The 20,802-nt window shown below is 33.8% G+C and overlaps 1 protein-coding gene across 4 annotated transcripts in view; it reads left to right on the forward strand.

Moving 5' to 3' along the window:
• The window catches only part of PHF3 (PHD finger protein 3), an 86,680-nt gene that overhangs the window by 10,461 nt on the left and 55,417 nt on the right, over positions 1–20,802 (forward strand). The window contains exon 2 of one of the 4 annotated variants that reach the window (XM_069487718.1): positions 808–984. The exons of 1 other annotated variant lie outside the window; for it this stretch is intronic. In XM_069487718.1, coding sequence (XP_069343819.1) covers positions 882–984 — 103 coding nt within the window. In that variant the 5' untranslated portion in view covers positions 808–881. Of the gene's footprint in view, positions 1–715; positions 985–20,802 lie in introns of those variants that run through there. 2 more of the 4 variants (XM_069487720.1, XM_069487717.1) reach the window with 2 other exon arrangements.

Here is a 20,802-nt window from a genome sequence, read left to right on the forward strand (position 1 = left end):
GGTGATTAACTTGATATGTGTATAGACCACATATTACTAAAATAAATTTAAATACATGATATACATTGTTTTCTTGTCATTTCTCTTGTTTTCTTCTGAAGGGGGGACCCTAAAAAAATGTGTGTATGTGCACATCTTTGCATGCGTGTGTAGTTTTTTGAACTTTGATTTTGTTGGGTTAACAGTTTTTTTCCATTTTCTTCCCCTACTCCCACAAAAAAAGTTTTTTGTTTATATGTATTACCTTTCTTTAAACAATTTAAATGCTTTATAAACAAAACAAGACTACTTTACAGTTTTTAATAGGTATGGGATGATAATTTAAACAACTTGATTTTAGCTCTTTTAACATGGACTAACTCTTAATTTATGAAAAGGTTATGGTTAAAAACATATGGTTTTTATGGTTTGAGCCATGTAACTTTTTCAAATGTGTCAAATTATACATAATTTTTTTCTTAAAAATAATGAATTGAGTAAATAGGTTTTCTGGTAAAATGATATTCTACATGCATGATGAAGAAACATTTAGTAAAGATTTGTTCTACATTTCCAATTGTATATTCTGAAAACAATGAAGATTTTTTTTTTGAAACAACAAATCAGAAATACCTTACGTGTGTTTTTAGACTCAAAACTATTAAAATAATTTGGTATTAGGTGATTTTCAATTGATAGCTTTATTTCTTATGGTATTTTTTTTGTCTTTCTATAGGGCTGAAAGACACACAGAAGTCTTCATGGATATAGTTGATACATTTAATCATTTAATTCCTACTGAACACTTAGATGATGCCCTATTTCTAGGATCCAACCTGGAGAATGAAGTCTGTGAGGATTTTAGTGCAAGTCAAAATGTCTTAGAGGACTCGCTGAAGAACATGCTCAGCGATAAGGATCCTATGCTAGGATCTGCAAGTAACCAGTTCTGTTTGCCTGTTTTGGATAGCAATGATCCCAATTTCCAGATGCCTTGTTCAACAGGTAATTCTTACTTTTTTTTTTTTAGTCTGCAATTTAAAATAAAAAGAATTTTAAGCAGCTTATTTTTTTTTTTTTTTTTTGGAATGATGAGGGTAGTAAATTTAGGGTTCTTTCCTATGAATTTAGAGCTTCTTTTCCAGGCATCAGAATTAGAATATATACTAAATATTCTTTCAAGGAGTGTGAAGTTATCTTTGAGGATATTATGGATATAGGTAGGGTGACCATATAATTTATCATCTAATGCGGGACACTTTTGAGAATTACAGGGGGTGCTGTTAATAATTACATCATGACACAGGTGTAAATTGGGACTCTTCCTAGCAAATAGGGATTGCCTGGCAAATTGGAACATGTCACCTTCCTTAGGTCTGTTGGATTCAAGGGGGAAGGCTGAATTGACCTTTCCCAGTGTCCCTTCTAGTCCTTCAAATCTAATGAATTGTTTGCTCCCATTTCAGCTCCTTTGGTATTTTGTGCATGTATCTCAAAACCAGAGACAGAACTCTAGACCTCTGCTGTCCAGTACAGAGACCAGTAGCCACATAAAACTATTGATAACTTACAATGAATCTGGTCCTAATTGAGATGTGCTGTAAAATAATGCACATTAGATTTTGAAGAATCAATATGAAAAGGAGATAAAATAGTTCATTAATTTTTTTATGCTGATTATGTGTTGAAGTGATACTTTGGATATTTTTGGTTAAATTTGTTATTAAAATTAATTTTACCTGTTTTCTTTGTTCTCTTTACCTTTTTTTTTTTTTTTTTGAGACAGAGTCTCACTCTGTTGCCAGGGCTAGAGTGCCGTGGCGTCAGCCTAGCTCACAGCAACCTCAAACTCCCGGGCTCAAGCAATCCTCCTGCCTCAGCCTCCCGAGCAGCTGGGACTACAGGCATGTGCCACCATGCCTGACTAATTTTTTCTACATATTTTTTAGCTATCCATATAATTTCTTTCTATTTTTAGTAGAAATGGGGTCTCGCTTTTGCTCAGGCTGGTCTTGAACTCCTGAGCTCAAACGATCCACCTGTCTCGGCCTCCCAGAGTGCTAGGATTACAGATGTGAGCCACTGCGCCCGGCCTCTCTTTACTTTTTTAAATTAAAAATGGCTCCTTGAAGATTTAAAATCACATATGGCTTGCAGTATGTTTCTGTTGGACAGAACAGGATCTATAGTTGAAGTAGCTGAAAGGCTATAGTAACTTTCTATTCTTGGAAATTACTGTGGCATTATGTTAACATATAAAAACATGTAGTTTTTCTTTCATAAAGCAAAGAAAATACTACTATAAACTTTGTGGCAAATTAGCTATTCTGTAAGCTAAAGTTAGGTTAAAGGTAAGTCAGTCATACATGGAGTAGTAAGGCTTTCCCTCACCATTCGCTAGAGTAAGTTCACAGGTTTATGTGATATTGGTTTGTTTTCCAGTGACTCTACACTGTTCCTGCAGTACAGTTTTTCAGTATATTTTTAATTTTCTTTTAATATTTTGTACCTAATATTTTAAAATTTAATATAGTAATACTTAAAGTTTAGAATGGGTGTTCTGCTGTTCACCCATAAATTCTTAATTTATCAGATTACTCTGCCTGAAGACCTCAACACTGCTACTAGGAATCTTTCCATTTTAACAACTCCTTAATACTAAGATCTTTTGAATTGCTTGGTATTGGTGTATCTCTGAATTATTTACATTGTGTTGTGTTATCCCTTAGGTTTACACTGTTCTGTTGTTGTATTCTAAATGTTTTAAAGCTTTTACAGTTTTGTTTTATGTATGCATTGTTGAAGTTATTTATATTGGTGCTCCTGTCAATGCAGTAGTTTTGATTATCTTTATTGTTAAGCACTTTTGACAGTGTGTGGTTGTATGCTCACTGTTTCCCAGTTTAGTACAAATTCAGGAAAAACATTTAATACTTGTTGCCGGAACTATAATTACCTTCAAGGATGTCATATTGGGGTTGGAATTGGCACACGTATCAGCCGTTACACTTTTTTACTTTTAAAATTCCAGCCTTCAGTAGTACTAGTATTCCTACTTCCTTGTCTTTTTAAAAAAAAAAAAAGAAAGAAAAAGATTTTGTTGATCTGAAAAGCCTCTTCAGTTTTGGTGAACATTTCTTTTGCTAATAGAAGGCTTTTAGACCACCTTTATTGAAGTGCTTGAGGTATGATTTATTAATGCTTGTATTTGATTTTGTTACCTTTAAACTATTATTTAAGAACTTAAGTAGAATTACTTTATAAATTTTCTAATATTAAAATTTGTTTCCTACAATTATTTTTCTTGGATTCTGTAGCAGAACTGTTTGTATTAATGTATGTATAGTATATATGTTCTTAAGATATGTAAGGGGTTATGTGGGGGAAACTTAAAATAATAATAAAGCTCTTTTGTCTAGCATTGTTTAAATTTCATTGTGCCATTAGGCAGGGGATTTATCTTGTTTCCTTCAAAGTTCTTTTGCCCTTGGAGTTGTTTGGCTCTGTAAAAGGTCTACACATTTTCTGAGGGCAAAATTGAAAACATTTTTGAAAAATTTTTTAACTTTTTGTTTGTTAAGAGAGAATTGCAAATAAGAAATCTTATTGTAACTATTAATGAAAACCCTATGTGAACAGTAACTTTGAGCTGTTGATAAGTTTACTTCACCTTTTTGTTATAAATTAAATACAGTGTAGTTCTTAGCCAGATGGTTGTGCGTGGCTTTATAGGCTTTTACTAATTGGTCTTGAAGCTAAGTAGGAGAATGATCCTATCTGTATTTCTGGGGCCAATGAAAGCTATTGATTTGGTTATTTTGTAACGTTGGTTTTGACAATGATAAAATTAGCAAACAAAACAACTACTACATCTTGTTCTCTGATACAATGAACTAGGTTGGTTTCTGTAGTTGTTAAAGACCAATTTTTGTTGATGTAGTTGAGTTGCTTGCATTTCAGCTGTCTCCAAAAATCATAGAGTAGTTTTAAAAATTATAAAAATAGGCAAGAAACATAGAAGATTACTTTTTAGTGCTCTGTCAGAATCATAAAAGTTGGGATGCTAATTGTTTCATTTTGAGAGTTAGCAGCCAGTAGATACTGATCCTCTTTTTGAATGCTTTTGACTCTGTGTTTGCTTTATCTAACTGCAGTGATTGCATATGGTTTGTAGATGTGCCCAGTAATAGGTTTTTTTTTTGTTTAACCTCCAGTGAGTGAGAAAAATAATTAAATATTGGGGAAATACTTGTTCTTGATCAGACCAGTTATTGATATTCTAAATATTCTAAAACAAAATCCTGTTACCCTTAAATTTAAAGTAATATTTTCCCAAGTGATGTGTTCAAACTAATGAATATATAATTTATATATACTACTTTATATATACTACACTATTCAAAATCATTGAAATGGTGTTTACTGGCTTTATCAGGGACGTGGTGAAGAAATGTTTACATTGACAGCTGTGATTCATAAGTATGAGACAATCTTGTTTTTAGGATCCATTTCTTAGTACAGTACATTGAAAAGAAATGTTCAATGGTTGTAATTTGATTTATTTATTTTTTACTGTGTAGTTTAGCACTGCCTTAGACCAGGAAGATAGACACATTGTAGATAAATGGTTATTCAGAGCAGTCTTTCATTCAGATAGCACTTGCAGCTACTGTACCTTCAGTGAAACCAAGATGTCCTTTCCAGGCTACATCATGGCTTGCAAAATCATCATTGACTAAATTAAAAAAAAGCTTTCCTATAGCATGGTTTTTGGAGCTTAAGCAAATCAAAAAGTCATTGAACTCTTACAGGTATCTTGCATATTTGCTAAGAGTTGATTCGTATTGTATACTTATGTTTTTTCAACTGTAAAGGAAAATACCTGCTAACATGCACATGTAATCATTGCTTTCTTAAATGCCATTAATATTATCATATTTGACACCAGTCAGTGTTGTTTAATGAAAGAATTTTAGCTTGTGTTGTTTTCCTTCTGAGCAAAATATTGTAATTTATGTTAAGACCAGTTTTAAAAAGCTTCTCAGCATAGTGTGATTTAGTCCCTTTTTTGGCACATGAATTTTTGACTTTTAATCATACCTTTGAGTTTGGGGCTTCTTCATCACTAGAGACAGAATTAATCTGTGTAATATTGGAAAAAATTACATTGCAGTTGTTCTGGAAAAAGGGTTGGTGTCCAGCATATCACTGAGATTTGTTTAATAGATATTTATGAGTTTTATGGCTTCTTGTTTCTCTTGGGCAACATTTTCACTGACACAGTACATTGAACTAAACATAGTGACTCTCTGTTCCACTAAAATCCCGTTTTCAGATATTTATTATTTTCCTCCCTATTTGTACTTTTTTTGGGGGGGGTATAGGGAGTATTTGTGCAGACTAATTACATCTGTATCCAACTACACATACAAATTCATTCTATATTTGCACTGGAATCTTTGACCTATTTGTTTATTCTGAGTACTAGTATTTTTTTTAAAAACTTCTGTACTTCAGTGAACCTATTATACCATTAATCTTATATTTGAGAATTATATTTTTTTCTTTTCTCATTTTTTATTGACACATAATTGCACATATTTATGGGGTACAGTGTGATATTTGACACCTTTGTACAATGTGTAGTGATCAACTCAGGGTACTTAGCATATTTATCACCTCAAACATTCATCATTGGGAACATTGAAAATCCACTTTTCCAGCTATTTGAAAATATACAATAAATTGTTAATTATCGTCACCCTGTAGGGCTATAGAATGTTTCCTCATATCTAGCTGTATTTTTTTATCCATTAACCAACCCTTGTCTCATACACCTCTTCCCTTTACTCTTCCCTGCTTCTAGTAACCCCCTTTCTACTCTCTACTTCTTTGAGTTCGACCTTTTTAGCTTTCACAGATGTGTGAGAACATGCTGTATTTATCTTTCTGTGCCTGGCTTTTTTCACTTAACATGTCCTCCTAAGTTCATCTCTGTTTCTACGAATGATAGAATTTTGTTCTTTTTTGTGACTAAATGGTATTCCATTGTGTACATATACCACATTTTCTTTATCCATTTATCTGTTGGTAGACACTTAGGTTGATTGACTATCTGGGCTATTGTGAATACTGCTGTGACAACTATGGAAGTGTAGATATCTCTTTAACATAGTGATTTCTTTTCCTTTGGATATATATACCCAGTAGTGGGATTGCTGGGTCATATAGTAGTTATATTTGCAGTTTTCTGAGGAACCTCCACACTGTTTTCCATAATTGTTATTCTAATTTACATCCCCTCCAACAGTATATGAGTTCCTCTTTTTCTGCATCCTCACCAGCATTTGTTATTTTTTGTTCTTTTTGGCAATAGCCATTCTTACTGGGGTAAGATGGTGTATCATTGTGGTTTTGATTTGCATTTCCCTGATGATTAGTGATATTAATATTTTTTTTCCATATATTTGTTGGCCATCTTTTTTTCTTTTTTCTTTTGGAGACAGGGTCTTGCTCTGTTGTCCAGGCTGTGGAGTGCAGTGGCGTCATCATAGGTCACTGCAACCTCAAACTCCTGGGTTCAAGGGATCCTTCTGCCTCAGCCCCCTGAGTAGCTGTGACTACAGGCATGTGCCACCACACCTTGCTAATTTTTCTATTTTTTTTGTAGAGATTTTGCTCTTGCTCGGCCTGGTCTCAAACTCCAAGCAGTTCTCCCACCTTTGCCTCCCAAAGTACTAGGATTATAGGTGTGGGCCACCATGCCTGGCCCACCATCTTTTCTTGAGAGATTTTTATTCAGCTGATTTGCCCATTTTTTAATAGGATTGCTTTTTTTTTTTTTTGCTGTTGTTTGAATCCCTTATATATTCTGGGTATTAATCCCTTGTCAGATGAATAGTTTGCAAATATTTTCTCCTCTGCAGGTTGTCTCTTTTCACTCTGTTGATTTGTTTTCTTTGTTTTGTAGAGCTTTGTAGTTTGATATAATCCCATTTGTCTATTTTAGCTTTTGTTGTCTGTGGTTTTGAAGTCTTCTCCATAAAATCTTTGCCCATACCAGTGTCCTGTATGTTTTCTCCTGGTAGTTTCATAGTTTCAGGTCTTACTTTAAGCCTTTAATCCATTTTGAGTTAGTTGGCTTTGTATATGGTGAGAGAGAGATAGGGGTCTAGTTTCATTTTTCTGTGTATGGATATCCAGTTTTCCCAGCATTATTTATTGAAGAGGCTGTCCCTTCTTCAATTAGTGTTCTTGTCACCTTTGTGAAGAATCAGTTGGCTGTAAATATATGGATTTATTTCTGGGTTCTTTATTCTGTTCTATTGGTGTATGTGTCTCTTCTTAATGTCAGTACCATGCTGTTTTGGTTATTATAGCTTTGTAATATATTTTGAAGCCTTGTAGTGTGATGCCTCCAGCTTTGTTCTTTCTGTTTAAAATTGCTTTGGCTATTTGGTGTTTTTTGTGGTTCCATACAAACTTTGGGTTTTGTGTTTTTTTGTTTTTTTTTCTATTTCTGTGAAGAATATCATTGATATTTTGATAGGGATTGCATTGAATCTATAGGTTGCTTTTGGTATTGTGGTCATTTTCACAATATTCTTCCAATTCTTAAACATGGGATATCTTTCCTTTTTTGTGTGTTCCCTGTTCTTCATCAGTGTTTTAGAGTTTTTCTTGTAGAGATCTTTTACCTCCTTCGTTAAATTTATTCCAAAGTATTTTATATTTTTTGGTAACTTTTGTAAATGGGATTGCTTTCTTGATTTTTTTTCCCCACTAGTTTATTGTCAGTATGTAGAAACACTACTGAGTTTTGTATGTTTTTATGATTTTATATGGTTGTATGGTTTTGTATGTTTTGTATCCTGCAACTTTAATGAATTTGTTTATCAGTTCTGAGAGTTTTTTGTGGCACTTTTAGGGGGTTTTATGTAAAAGATCATGTTAGGCCAGGTGTGGTGGCTCACTCCTGTAATCCTAGAACTCTGGGAGGCTGAGGTGGGAGGATCAGTTGAGCTCAAGAGTTCAAGACCAGCCTGAGCAAGAGTGAGACCCTCAATTCTTCTAAAAATAGAAAAATTAGTCGGGTGTGGGGGCACATGGTTGTAGTTGCAGCTACTGGATACTTGGAAGGCTGAGGCAAGAGGATCGCTTGAGCCCAGGAGTTGGAGGTTGCAGGGAGCTATGATGACACCGTTGCACTCTACGCAGGGTGAGCAAGACTCTGTGTCTTTTTAAAAAAAAAAAGATCATGTTGTCTGCAGATAGGGACAGTGTGACTTCTTCCTTTTCAATTTGGTTGCCCTTTATTTCTTTCCTTTGCTAAATTGCTCTGGCTAGGACTTCGAGTACTATGTTGAATGAAAGTGGTAAACATGGGCTGTTGTTCCATATCTTAGAGGAAAAGCTTTTAACTTTTCCCTGTTTAGTATGATGTTGGCTGTGTGTTTATCGTACATGGTCTTTACTGTGTAGAGATATGTTCCTTCTATACTCAACTTAAGAGTTTTTATTATGAGGTGATATTGAATTTTATCAAATGCTTTTTCTCCATCTGTTGAGATGATCATGTGGTTTTTGTTCTTTATTTTGTTGATGTAATTTATCATGTTTGTTGATTTTTTTATGTGAAATCACTCTTGCGTTCCTGGGATAAATCCTACTTGATCATGGTGAATGGTCTTTTTAATGTGCCACTGGATTCATTTTGCTAGTATTTTGTTGAGGATTTTTGCATCTGTGTTCATCAGGGATATTGGCTTGTAGTTTTCTTTTTTTGTGGACATCTTGTCTGGTTTTGGTATCAAGGTAATGCTGGTCTTGTGGAATGAGTTATGAAAAATTCCCTTCTTTCCAGTTTTCTGCAAGAGTGTGAGAATTGGTGTTTGTTCTTCTTAAAATGTTTAGTAGAATTCCACAGTGAAGCTATCAAGTTCTGGGCTTTGCTTTGATGAGAGACTTTTTATTACAGACAGAATTGTGTTTGAACAGGAAAAACAAATTTAATACTGTAAAGTAGTCATGCAAATGAGATGAAAATACATTAGTTAAGACAAAGTTTATACTCTCAATTAAATGTTAGAGAAGATTAACTGATTAGCCTTGTAAACACGTGCATGGCTTTTAAGACTAAAACTTCATTTCTGTAAGATTGATGAATGTTAAATATTTCGAGTTGTACTTGGGTTTAGATGAAAGTGGAGTACATTTAGAAGAGAGCAAAGAGAAGAGAGGCAAACACTTTATAGAAATTAGAGATATAACAGTGCAGAAGAGAAATACTGGAAGGTGAAAAGAGTATGACATAGTAGCTGCCATAGATATTTGAAAGTTTGTCATATTTGCAAGAGATTTGACATCTTTACGGATAAAAGGGAAAGAGCTAGATTGATTAGGTAGCAGTTAAAGGGAGGTAGAGTTTGAGTACTTAAAAGGAAGAACTTGGGTTTCCCTCAAATGGAATAATATCCCATATCCTTTGGGATATGGGATTTATACTTTTGCTGAATATGACCCCTGGACTGGGTGTTTCATTGGGATTTAGGCATCAGATAGTTGTTTGTATTAGGTGACCTTTTAAGGTCTGTTCCAACCTAAAGTATCTCTGAAACTGTTCTTTTTCTATTAAAAATTAGTCTTATTTTCATTTTAGTTCTAAGTCCTGTTTGTAGGCTTGTTAGATTTTATTGCTTCCTTAAATTACATGAAATATAGCTTAAAAGTACAGTGATAACTACATTTATGCAGCCGCTTTAATTCCTCTTAGTTCACTTTGTTTCTTGCCATCTTATTTCTTATACTTTCTCTGTGTTATAGACTGTTATGTGATTTAGACATTTCTATTAGAATATGTCAGTTTTTCTCAAACAGGTATTTTTCATTAGTCATTGCTACAGTCATCCTTAATACCAAATGTAACAGTTGAACTCAGAGATAAAACAAATATACCTTTTAACACAAATACTAAAATACCACTTTTTACATTTAGAAAATCCCGAGGTATGGAATTTCTAGCCCAAGTTCAGAACTTTCCAATTTGTCTTATTTTATATATTTTGTGACTTTTCTGTTTTACTTGTACTTGATTCCATTTAGTTTAGCTTTCCTTAGCTTGACATAATATAAAACCAAATATATCTTACTTACACTTTGTATCGACTGAATATTTAATTTTCTGTCTTTCTGATTTAAAATGTGAAAGAAAATTAATCTTACCTTCATTACTATATCCCTAATATCTTTCAGTTTCTTTTTTGCATCTATTTCTTAAATTCATTCCATTGTTACTCCTGAAGGCCATTGCTTATTTCACTTAAAAAGATCCCGAAATCAAAAAACAAATCTTGGATTAAGACTAGTAGCGTTGCATTTCTGTATTGTTATAATGGGCTTCTATTTCCATGGTCTTGAGCATACTTTTGGTTCTGTTAAATCTACTGCCCCCCCCATCTGTCTTCCAGAGCCTTCTGTCATTGTCATTTCCTGTTGGGGTTTATCATTTTCTAGGTGTGCTGTACATCTGTTATCCCAGAGCTTTGCTGCCTTTCTTGATTAGAGCTATTCTTTTCCTTTATTTCATCTTTTTTATCTGTACCCTCTTGGCTTATTGATATCTCTACCATCATACTTGACTAATGATTTGCTTTTATATAGACTATAAAGTTAAATATCCCCTTTCCTTAAATTTTAGACATTATTTCTAGCCTTCTAGTATTTGATACTGCTTATGGGTTGCCTGATACTTACATGAGGCTTGTTGCATTGTTAGGTGGCCTTTCCTCCATCCCAGCTTTAGGATCTTCTTATCTTTTGGTATTGAATTGCTGTGATATATCTGGATTTAGTCTTTTATTTATTTTCCTGGGCACTTGGTGGGCCTTTTAAATTTGAAGGGTGATCCCTTCAACTTTGGGAAACTTTTTTGTTTTTCTCTGCAAACTCCTTGAAGACAAATGTTGGTCCTTGCATTTTTACCTGTTACTTGCACCTTTCCATTGTTTTTGCAGTATGTCTTTCTAGGGATTCATTGTCATGTTTTCCATTTCTTTGAATATTTAATTTTGATAATTTGACAGTTTCTAAGAATTCTTACTTGAATTCTCTTTATTTATACCACTTTTTAGTAGCATTCTGTTATCACAGGGATATACAATTGACCCTTGTTTGTTGCAGGGTTTAGGAACGCTCCCCACCCCACAACCCCCAGTTAAAAATTTGCACAAAACTTTTGACTTCCTCAGAACTTACCTGCTAATAGCCTGCTGTTGACTGGAAGCCTTACTAATAACATAAGCACTTAACACATTTTGTATGTTAAATGCATAATATACTGTATTACAATAAAGTAACCTAGAGAAAAGAAATGTTATTAAGAAAATCATAAGGAAGAGAAAGTATATCTATTATTCATTAAGTGGAAGTGGAGGAGGAGGAAGAGGAGGGGTTGGTCTTGCTGTCCAGGGATGGCAGAGGCAGAAGAAAATCCATGGATAAGTGGACCTGCACAGTTCGAACTGTATGAGAGTCTCTTTATAGTCCGAATTAATTTTTATTTGTTTATTTTTATCTTTCCCATAGTGTCTCAAGCTTCTCTCAGATGTCTGATTGTTTTTTGTTGGTTGTTAACTAAAATAGAAGAAAATAGGTAGTTTAGTTAGGTTATTCTGTGGGTAGGCTTTAGGTAGATAGCCTGCAGTTATTTGGGGGAACCTCTAAATACCAGGGTGAGAAGCATTTATCATTAGGTGGTAACTCTCCTGTTTTCTCCAGTTAGTTCATTCAATTACAGTTTAGGGTTAAGAAAAGATTTTCTCTTGGAGTTCAGTACTTGGTTGTAGGCCTTGCTGGGTACTGAAATGGGGGGAAGGGATAGGATTGAACTCTGAATATGTAGGCCTTCAGTTGATGCTTATGTCTAGCCCAGCTCAATACTTATGCCCTCATGTGTCATTCCACTTTTAGAGACTCTAGTAATTTGTTGGACAAGATTGTTTCGTCTTAAGCTTTAGCTCCCTTTCACTCTGGCTTGTGACTTCTTCATGCTCTATTTCATTAATCTCTTCTATTCATTTTTCTTTCATCTTCCAGAAATATATTGAAATATTTCATAGTGCTTTGGGTTTTCTTTTTATTCACTTTGTTGTTATGGGTTTTTACCTCTTATTCTTTTATTCTTATTTTTATGGGATTTTAAGGAGGGTGGGGAAAAGCAGATAAAAGATATACAAAGTTTGCCATATTGAACCAGTGACTCTTAATTAAATCATAATAATTATAAAATTTCTGATACCCAGCAGTTCATATTTAGGGAATTCGGAACTCCATCAATTATTATCTTGTCTTTGTCAGTGTTGAGTTTTGCCTTGTTATTTATTTCTTCTATGGTCAATTTGAATGTATTTCCTTGCTTTCAATATTTTTCACCCATTAGTAATAATAATCTTACTCGTTAGTTTTGTGTTAGTAATAAAGCTATCAACAGACTTTTCAGAGTTTGCAAGTGTATTAGGGTTCTCTAGAGAAACAGAACCAATAGGTTGTGTGTGTGTGTGTTTACAGTGAGAGAGAGATATTGATTGGTTTTAAAGAATTGGCTTACATGATTGTGGAGGCTGGCAAGCCCAAAATCTGCTGGTTAGGCTGGCAAGCTGGAAACCTAGGGAAGAGTTGATGTTGCAGCTCGAGCCCAAAGGCATTCTAGAGGCAGAATTCCGTCTTACTTAGGGGACCTCAATCTTTTGTTTCTTAAAGTCTTTAACTGATTAGATGAGGCCCACCCACATTATGGAGAATATTCTGTTTTACTGAAAAGCTATTGCTTTAAATGTTAATCTTATCTAAAAAATACCTTCACAGCAATATTTAGATTGGTGTTTGATCAAATATCTGGGTATGGTAGCCTAGCCAAGCTGACATATAAAATTAACCGTTTCTTACCACAAAAAAATGATAAATATGTGAGGTAATGCATATGTTAGTGAACTCAATTTAGCCATTCCACAATGTATACATATTTCAAAACATGTTGTACACTATAAATGTATACTATTTTTGTCAAATAAATAATTAAAAAAATAAAACTAACCATCACAGCAAGGCACTACAGGATCAGAACATGATAAATTATTATTTGAACTGCTAGTTCGTCATGAAAACTTGTCATGAAACTAGTTTTAATTTCAGGATTTTTGAGAAAGCAGGTTCAGGCAGATGTAGTTTGTAAAGAAAGCCCCCAGCTCTTTTCTCACAAGGAAGTTAATAAAATAATTAATCATGTGTGGATGTTAATGTACTAAATACTGTGCAAAAGTACTTTGCCAGCACTATTTTACTAAATCTTCACAAAAACTTAAGAACTGTAGATACTAAAAATTCAGTATCCCTTATTTGAAATGGGACCAGAAGTGTTTCAGATTTGGGATTTTTTTTGGATTATGGAATATCTGCACTATATTTACTGGTTCAGCATCCCTAATCCAAAAATCTGAAATCTGAATGCTCTAGTGAGCATTTCCTTTGAGTGTTACGTTGACGCTCAAAAAGTTTCTGATTTTGGAGCATTTCAGATTTTGGATTTGGAATTGGGGATACTCAACCTGTACTATTAATCCCATTTTATAGTCGATTAAACTGAAGCTTCAAGAATGACTAATTTCCCAAGTTCTCTAATACATAAATCAGTACATGGATTGCAGTAGATTCTAAATTTTTCTGCCTTTAAGTACATGAGTGCTATTAAGATCAAGGCTCTAAGCTGATTCTCAAATTTGATTTAGCTTCATAGCAGAATTAGGCTTTTTAAAATTCTGTTTTTAAAAGAAAAAAGAGTATAGTTTTCTTTCCCATTTAAAGATGTGTGTGTTTGTAGGAGAGCTTTATGGATTTGTGAGTGCTGAAATGGCTCTTAGTTATTACAGACTAAGGGGTTTAGAGAGAGACAGTCATTGGCTAGTGTTTAGTGAATCATGAATACTAGAAAGGTGCTCTAAGGATGTGCCTTTAGTAAGTGCCAACATGTAGAAGTGGAACTTGAAGAGGCAAAGGGAACTGGTATAACCATCATGATCATGCTGCTTGTTATGCCATGAATAACAGAATTCTTTGTCTCTTGCCCAATAGTCTTGTGTTTTCTGTCAGTGACTATGTATCAGGAATAGGCTAGTTTGCAAGTAGGGTAAAATCCCAGACCCTTCACAATTTGTGACATTACTGCATTTGTTTTTATTTCAAAGTATTGTGGGGGTATAAATATTTTTGGTTACATGTATTGATTTAGTTACTCTGAAGTCAGGATTTTAAGTGTGCCATTCATCCAGATAGTGTTCATTGTATCTGGTTGGTAGGTTTTTGCTTACCCGACATTACTGTATTTAATCCCAGAAATGATGGGTATTGACCAGGGCTTTAATTATTAAAAGTAACATATTAATTTAAATGAAATAATTTACCTCCATGAAGGCAGAGACTGCTTCTATATGTGTTATTCATATAGGCACTAGAATAGTAGGCATTTGGTAAATTTTGTATGGAAAAAAGAGCACAAAGAAAAATTGGGGTCAGATAGTGGGACCAGAAATTAAGATAATAGATAAAATGTGTGCAGCAGGTGTCGTACAGCTTTGGCTTTCAGATTTCTAGCAATCATTGTGCAGAAGGAAAACATTCCAAGGTGAAGATACAGTGTCCTGAATGTAAAAATATATGCAGTGCCCAGGAAAAAGAAAAGTATTTCTGACAGTAAAACTAGAAAGAAATTTCATCCACAGTTTTATCATGATGTGTGATATAATAAAAGAAAATCCTTTACAACTTACTTTCAGTGAACATAGGGCTTTTTCTTATATCCTTCAATATATATTCCAGTATAAGCAGTAGTATAGGGACTAATATAATCATCTGACCTAATCCCAGCGTAGATTTTTAAGCTGTTTTTATAAACATCCTGTCTGGGATATCATTTCTCACCAGATTTTTAAACAATATTGATATGAAGGTGAGTTATATGAGACTGTCTGAGAACTGTTGAGAATGCAACCAGCTTTTTTTTCCTTTTGCCAGCTAAATGCATAGGCATAAGCTTTATTAATCATCATGGCTGGATGTGAGATTGTGTAAATTTAAAGGCTCTGATAGGGGTGTTTGTTTGAATGGGAGGCTGCTTTGCTTCCCTTGGAGTACAGGGCCAAGATTTGCCTGAGAAAATGACTTTGGGATCCTTTCTAATGCATAAGTAGGAGAATCCTCACAGTTTCAGACACAAATGAAGATCATCTTAGCATAGATAATTTTGTTTTGTAGCACATAAAGTGGCAACTTGCTGAGTAAAATTCATAGATTCTATCCTTTTTAGTTCCAATGATTATTCTCACTGTTTTATTTCAGTTCAGTTATGGCAGGATTACATAATCCCTTGTCATTTTCACCGTAGTGGGTGCCTGGATTTCCTTGGAATGCTTTAGGCCTGTGTCTTCTACCCTTGTTCTCTTGTTGGAGAATCTTCTCAAAAGATTTCTGAACTGGAGCTACTAGCGTTGGTACTGTCCTCTGCCATCTGTTCCTCCTAAAATACTGCCTTTCCCTAGTTTTGATCTTTTGTCATAGACTTCATCACATCTTTAAATCCATCTTTAATGATAAATTAGTTACCAAATGTATACCTACATAACAAGAGAGGTAAATTGTCATGGATGATTACATGGAAGTTACCTAAAATATGGAAATATCCAAAATGATGACATTGTGCAAAGCATAATCTAAGTCGTTTTTTCCTGGTAAAGCTAATTTCCTGTAACCAGAGTGTAAGATTAGGATGAGACATTTCAGTGGCTGGGTTGCACAACTCCAGTGGGTACCAATCTCAGGGAATACAGAGTGAATGGTGCCCCCGTACATTGAATGTACAACAGCCTGGGATAGTTAAAGGGAGTTAAACATCAGTTTATATGAGATTTTTTAATTTAAAATGATGTCTAAAAATTATCTGATTATATTTAAAATTTTAGTTATCTTTTAATGGCTTTTAATTTTCTTAAATAGAAATGGCCCACCTGAAAAACCTCGTTATAAGATTATTAGTTTGAAAAACTAGTGTAAAACTAGATTTCTGTCTGATTGTAGGACTACTACCACCTGGTGGACAGGTGTACTCTAATTGCAAGAAAAGAGAAAAATATCTCCTGTTTTTTGAGTAGGAAGGGTAAGGTATTTTTTTCTCTCGCCAGAGCCAACTATAATCTGATCATTTTGTAGCAATCATTGTAGTCTTTTTGTTGTTTAAAAATGTAAAATTTGTGAAATAGCTGGCACAGTATTTTGAAGAGAATACATGTCAGATATTAAAGGTATCTTAAATTGCATTAAAGTATTCTTGTAAAAGAACATAACAGAAATGAATCAGTTCTGAAAATGTATAAATTTGAATTTGCTTTTCTCATTAAGATTGGTCAAATATCCAGATTAGCTTTCAAATTCGTTTTTTTCTTTTTTAAAGTTTTTTTTTTTTCCTGCTTCTTCCCAGTTCCTTTCACATCAAATATGTTTTTAACTCATAACTGTGGAGATTAGAACAGTAGAATGAGCCTGACCCAGGTCCTGGTTTGGTATAGAAGTATGAAAGAGAAATGTTTTAAAGCACCCTATTCTGGGACACTTGGAAAATATGTGATATATTTACTTGTTCTTGGCCATCTTGCATTTTATTTTCTATATTCTCTCATCTTCACTTTCTGCCTTTTCCTTTCTTCACAGCTGAATTCCTTACAGTCTCATTCTTCATCGGCAAAAAAGCTTTTTTCCCCCCTCCAGAATTAATGTCTTATCTGTAATCAAAATTTATTTTTATACCTTGTCTGTGATTGGAACTCAGAATTTAAACAAATAAGCTTATCACATTAGTATATACTAACAAACTTTATTGATAACTCTTGAACACTTCCAGAACTGTTTGTATTATTGAAAAGTGTTTTTTAATGCAAATGATTTTTATAATTATTTGGTGTTTGTACATTTTAACATAGTGAAGTAAAAAAGTTTTATGGGTACAGTATGTGGATAATGGGTAGTTTTGTGCAGAATGACTAATATTCTATGATTTTACAATTTTAAAGACTAGGATTCTTCATTTGATAATTGTTTAATGTGGCACCAACTTGATCACATATATTTATTTCTCATAATCATAGAACACTTCATACTGGATGTGCAAAAGTTGATATTTAACTTATTTATTAATCAACATGAGATGATTTATGAATAGCTTTTCAATCCTTAAATTAATGAATTATTCTACTTTGTAATTTAAAAATTTTGTTATAAAGAATATCAAGGATCCTTGAACAAATGTTTTCTTGACCTTGGTTTTGATCTTCTTTTCCTTTGTTTAACCTCATAATTATTCTTAACTTTTTTTTTCTGTCAAGAAGAAAAATGGATAATAAAGTTGCTAAGCCTTTTACTTTGCTATATTTTGAGAATGTTGACCAAAAAGGAATTCTGCTAATAGATAGGAGAGCTGAATTTTTGGTCCTTATGGGATCTTGAGATGAGACTATTTGGCTAACTTATAGTGGCCCAGGAAAGTGATTACTTGTTTCAGGGCCCTAACTATTCCTGACTCACCTTCCCTATCACAGAAGGGAGTGTACCAGCCAGCTAGAGAAGCTGAAATTTTGTAATTCCTTGGCAGTGGCAGATCCCTGTTTTTAGAAAAGTAGGAAAGGCTGGCTACATGGATTTCCCCAAATCATAAACCTAGCATCCTCAGCCTCCCCAGCTGCCCATTTCTCATTTCCTCAACCTCCTGGCTGACCCCAGGAATGCTTTCTGTATTTCAGACTCTATGTTCTTTTCCTGGTCTCAGTTGCTGTCATGGATTTGCTTCTCATGGGTTGTGACTTAGTGTGGGTCATCACTTTGACTCAGAATTTTTTTTTTTATTTTTTTTTATTTTTTAAATTTTTAAATTTTTTTTTTGTTGAGACAGAGTCTCACTTTGTTGCCCAGGCTAGAGTGAGTGCCGTGGCGTCAGCTTAGCTCACAGCAGCCTCAGACTCCTTGGCTTAAGCGATCCTACTACCTCAGCCTCCCAAGTAGCTGGGACTACAGGCATGCGCCACTATGCCCGGCTAATTTTTTTATATAGATTTTTAGTTGTCCATATAATGTCTTTCTATATTTTTTAGTAGAGACGGGGTCTCGCTCAGGCTGGTCTCGAACTCCTGACCTTGAGCGATCCACCCGCCTCGGCCTCCCAGAGTGCTAGGATTACAGGCGTGAGCCACCGCGCCCGACCCAGAATTTTTGACTGTTGCATTCCATCCTGGATGACAGAGTGAGACTCCATTTCTTTTTGGCCTTGGGTTAGGATTAGGCTCAGCTGGGAGTGATTAAAAAACTCCAGAAAATAGTGGTGTAAAGACAGAAATTTATTTTGTTATGTAATAGCTCAAAAGTAAGTGACTGAGAGCTGGTATAGAGTCCCATAGTGCCAGGGACCTAAACTCCTCCTGTTTTGTACTACCGTATGTGATCACTGTTTCCAGGATTATGCATAGTTTTGAGATGGCTCCTTCAGCTATCACATATGGATTCCAGTCAGTAAAAAAGGAGAATGTAATATTTCCTTCATTTAAGATTGTATCCTGTGAGTTGCATGTACAGTTTCTACTTATATCCCATTGGCCACAACATAGACAATAACCACATCTAGCAGTAAGGTAGATTGAAAAGTATAGTCTTTTCTACCCAGCTAAAAAACCAGGATTTTAGTAAATAAGGAAGACTGGCTGAATGAATATCGGGCAGCAGCTAGCAGTTTCAAGCACAGCTTCTGTGGTTCACTCTGTGGGGATATTAAGATCAGTACCTTTTCCCAGCTCATAGATCATCCTAGGAGGATTGACTACTTGGCTTGTGTTCAGAGCTAATCTTGCCTTACTTGTCAGACTTTTCTAGGCTGCGTATCTATTTTATCCCCCTAACTAATGGAACCTGGGTCTCAGCTTATAAAATCTAGTTTTATGTTCATAGAGCATGATTATATGCTCATATCAAAAATTTTCAAGGGAGATTGAATTCATCCTGAAGTGGGTGAGTGTCAAAATTGCTACTATGTATTTGAGGCTTCATTTCATTAAGGTAATGGTATCCAAACTTTTTTGACTATACATGCTTGTAAGTGAGGCATTTTTGAGTGCACACCAGTATTTGTATGTGTGTTTATATACTTGTCATGTATTAATATATTAATGTCCTTTGCATAACACATAAAATAAATATTTTTAAATAGTAAGCTATAAATAAAATAAATGATGTTTATACTTTTAAAATTAACTGAAGTTGTTGTATAAGAACTTTTGTGGAATGTATTGTGATTGCATATGCTTAATTATTTTAGAAAATTTCATCTTGTTCTGATACAGTCTTTTACCTATCTGGTTCTAGGTTGTTTATTTTGATACTGGACTTTAATGGCAGTCATAGCTGAAAAAGATAACTCAATAATGAATAATACATGTATTTAAATGGAAGAAATTTACTGTAGGCTCTAGTTATTAAATTATAATCCTAGTTTTTTTGTTCATATCAAATATGAAAGGCTTTTATTGCAATTTAATTGGAATATTTCTGTCATCTTTTTGTGTCCTTGCTCTTTTAAACCAACAGGAAGTTGTTATGTTACAATATTACCATATAAGCTCAAAATTCTTTACTAAACCTTTTTTATTTGAAAAAATTTTGAAATATCCAGATAAGAGTTTTTGTAAGTGCCACATTTCATTTTTTAGCCAAAATCACATAATGATGGAAATATATGTAAACAATTTTCCTAGCCCAGGTTTTGTATTTTTTAAAATTAATTTATTTTTAAGAGAATCAATTATTATTACTAAAATGTCATCTGGAAGGGACAGATTAAGGGTGTTTATTTTTTAATATGATATATCACTTCTAGCTACTTATAACAGAAAAGGCCAGAATGTTTAACACTTGTCTCATTTGTAAAACATTTGTCTTATTTTGTAAAACAAAGATGTGTAACTCATTTTTAAGTACAGTAGCTCTTTTAAGGCTTTTACTGTGAATTAATGAGAACCTTTATGTGACATGAAGATTTTAATAGTTCCTATTTCATTAAAATTACTGTAAACAGTCTATTATTTATAAAGTTCTTAAAATGCATAATGACATACTGTTAACAGTGCAGAATACTGAAGGCAAATGAATGCATTAAGGGTATTAACTTCTGCACTTTATGGAATTTTTAACTCTTCTCTTTGGATCTTTCCATTTAGATAAATTGTGTCTGACATGAATCCACCAAGGATATTAGTGTCAGTCTCATTAAATATTAGTAAAGTTTTATTCAGTTTTTAGATAACTGTTCTGTTCAGTTTTTAGATAACAGTTAATATATATAATAGTATTTTCTTCCAGGACTTAGATTGATTGTTGTGTTTACACTTTTAGTTATATATATCCCCTTAGGAAACGATCTACTTAGTGTATACTTACAGTGTAATAAAAACTGCTATAAGGGTGTCTATTGAAATGGTAAATTGTTTAGAGGTGGTATCTTTTTAACATATACTATTTTTTCATGTATTTTTTCCTCTGAAGAGTTTTGCTGAATACCTGACAAACTTTGGCTTTTAAGCTCCATGAAATCAGGGAACTTGTGGTAAAATGTAAATGTTTGTAACTTATTCTGCGTATTGACATCATCCTTGAGTTCTTCTTAGTTTTTTATTCATATTTTTCTTTTGCTTAATTTTGCTCAGCATTTTGAAAAAAATATAACCTTGTATTGTGTAGTCATTT

Source organism: Eulemur rufifrons, chromosome 15, assembly GCF_041146395.1.
Source record: "Eulemur rufifrons isolate Redbay chromosome 15, OSU_ERuf_1, whole genome shotgun sequence".
Classification (NCBI taxonomy): Eukaryota; Metazoa; Chordata; class Mammalia; order Primates; family Lemuridae; genus Eulemur; species Eulemur rufifrons.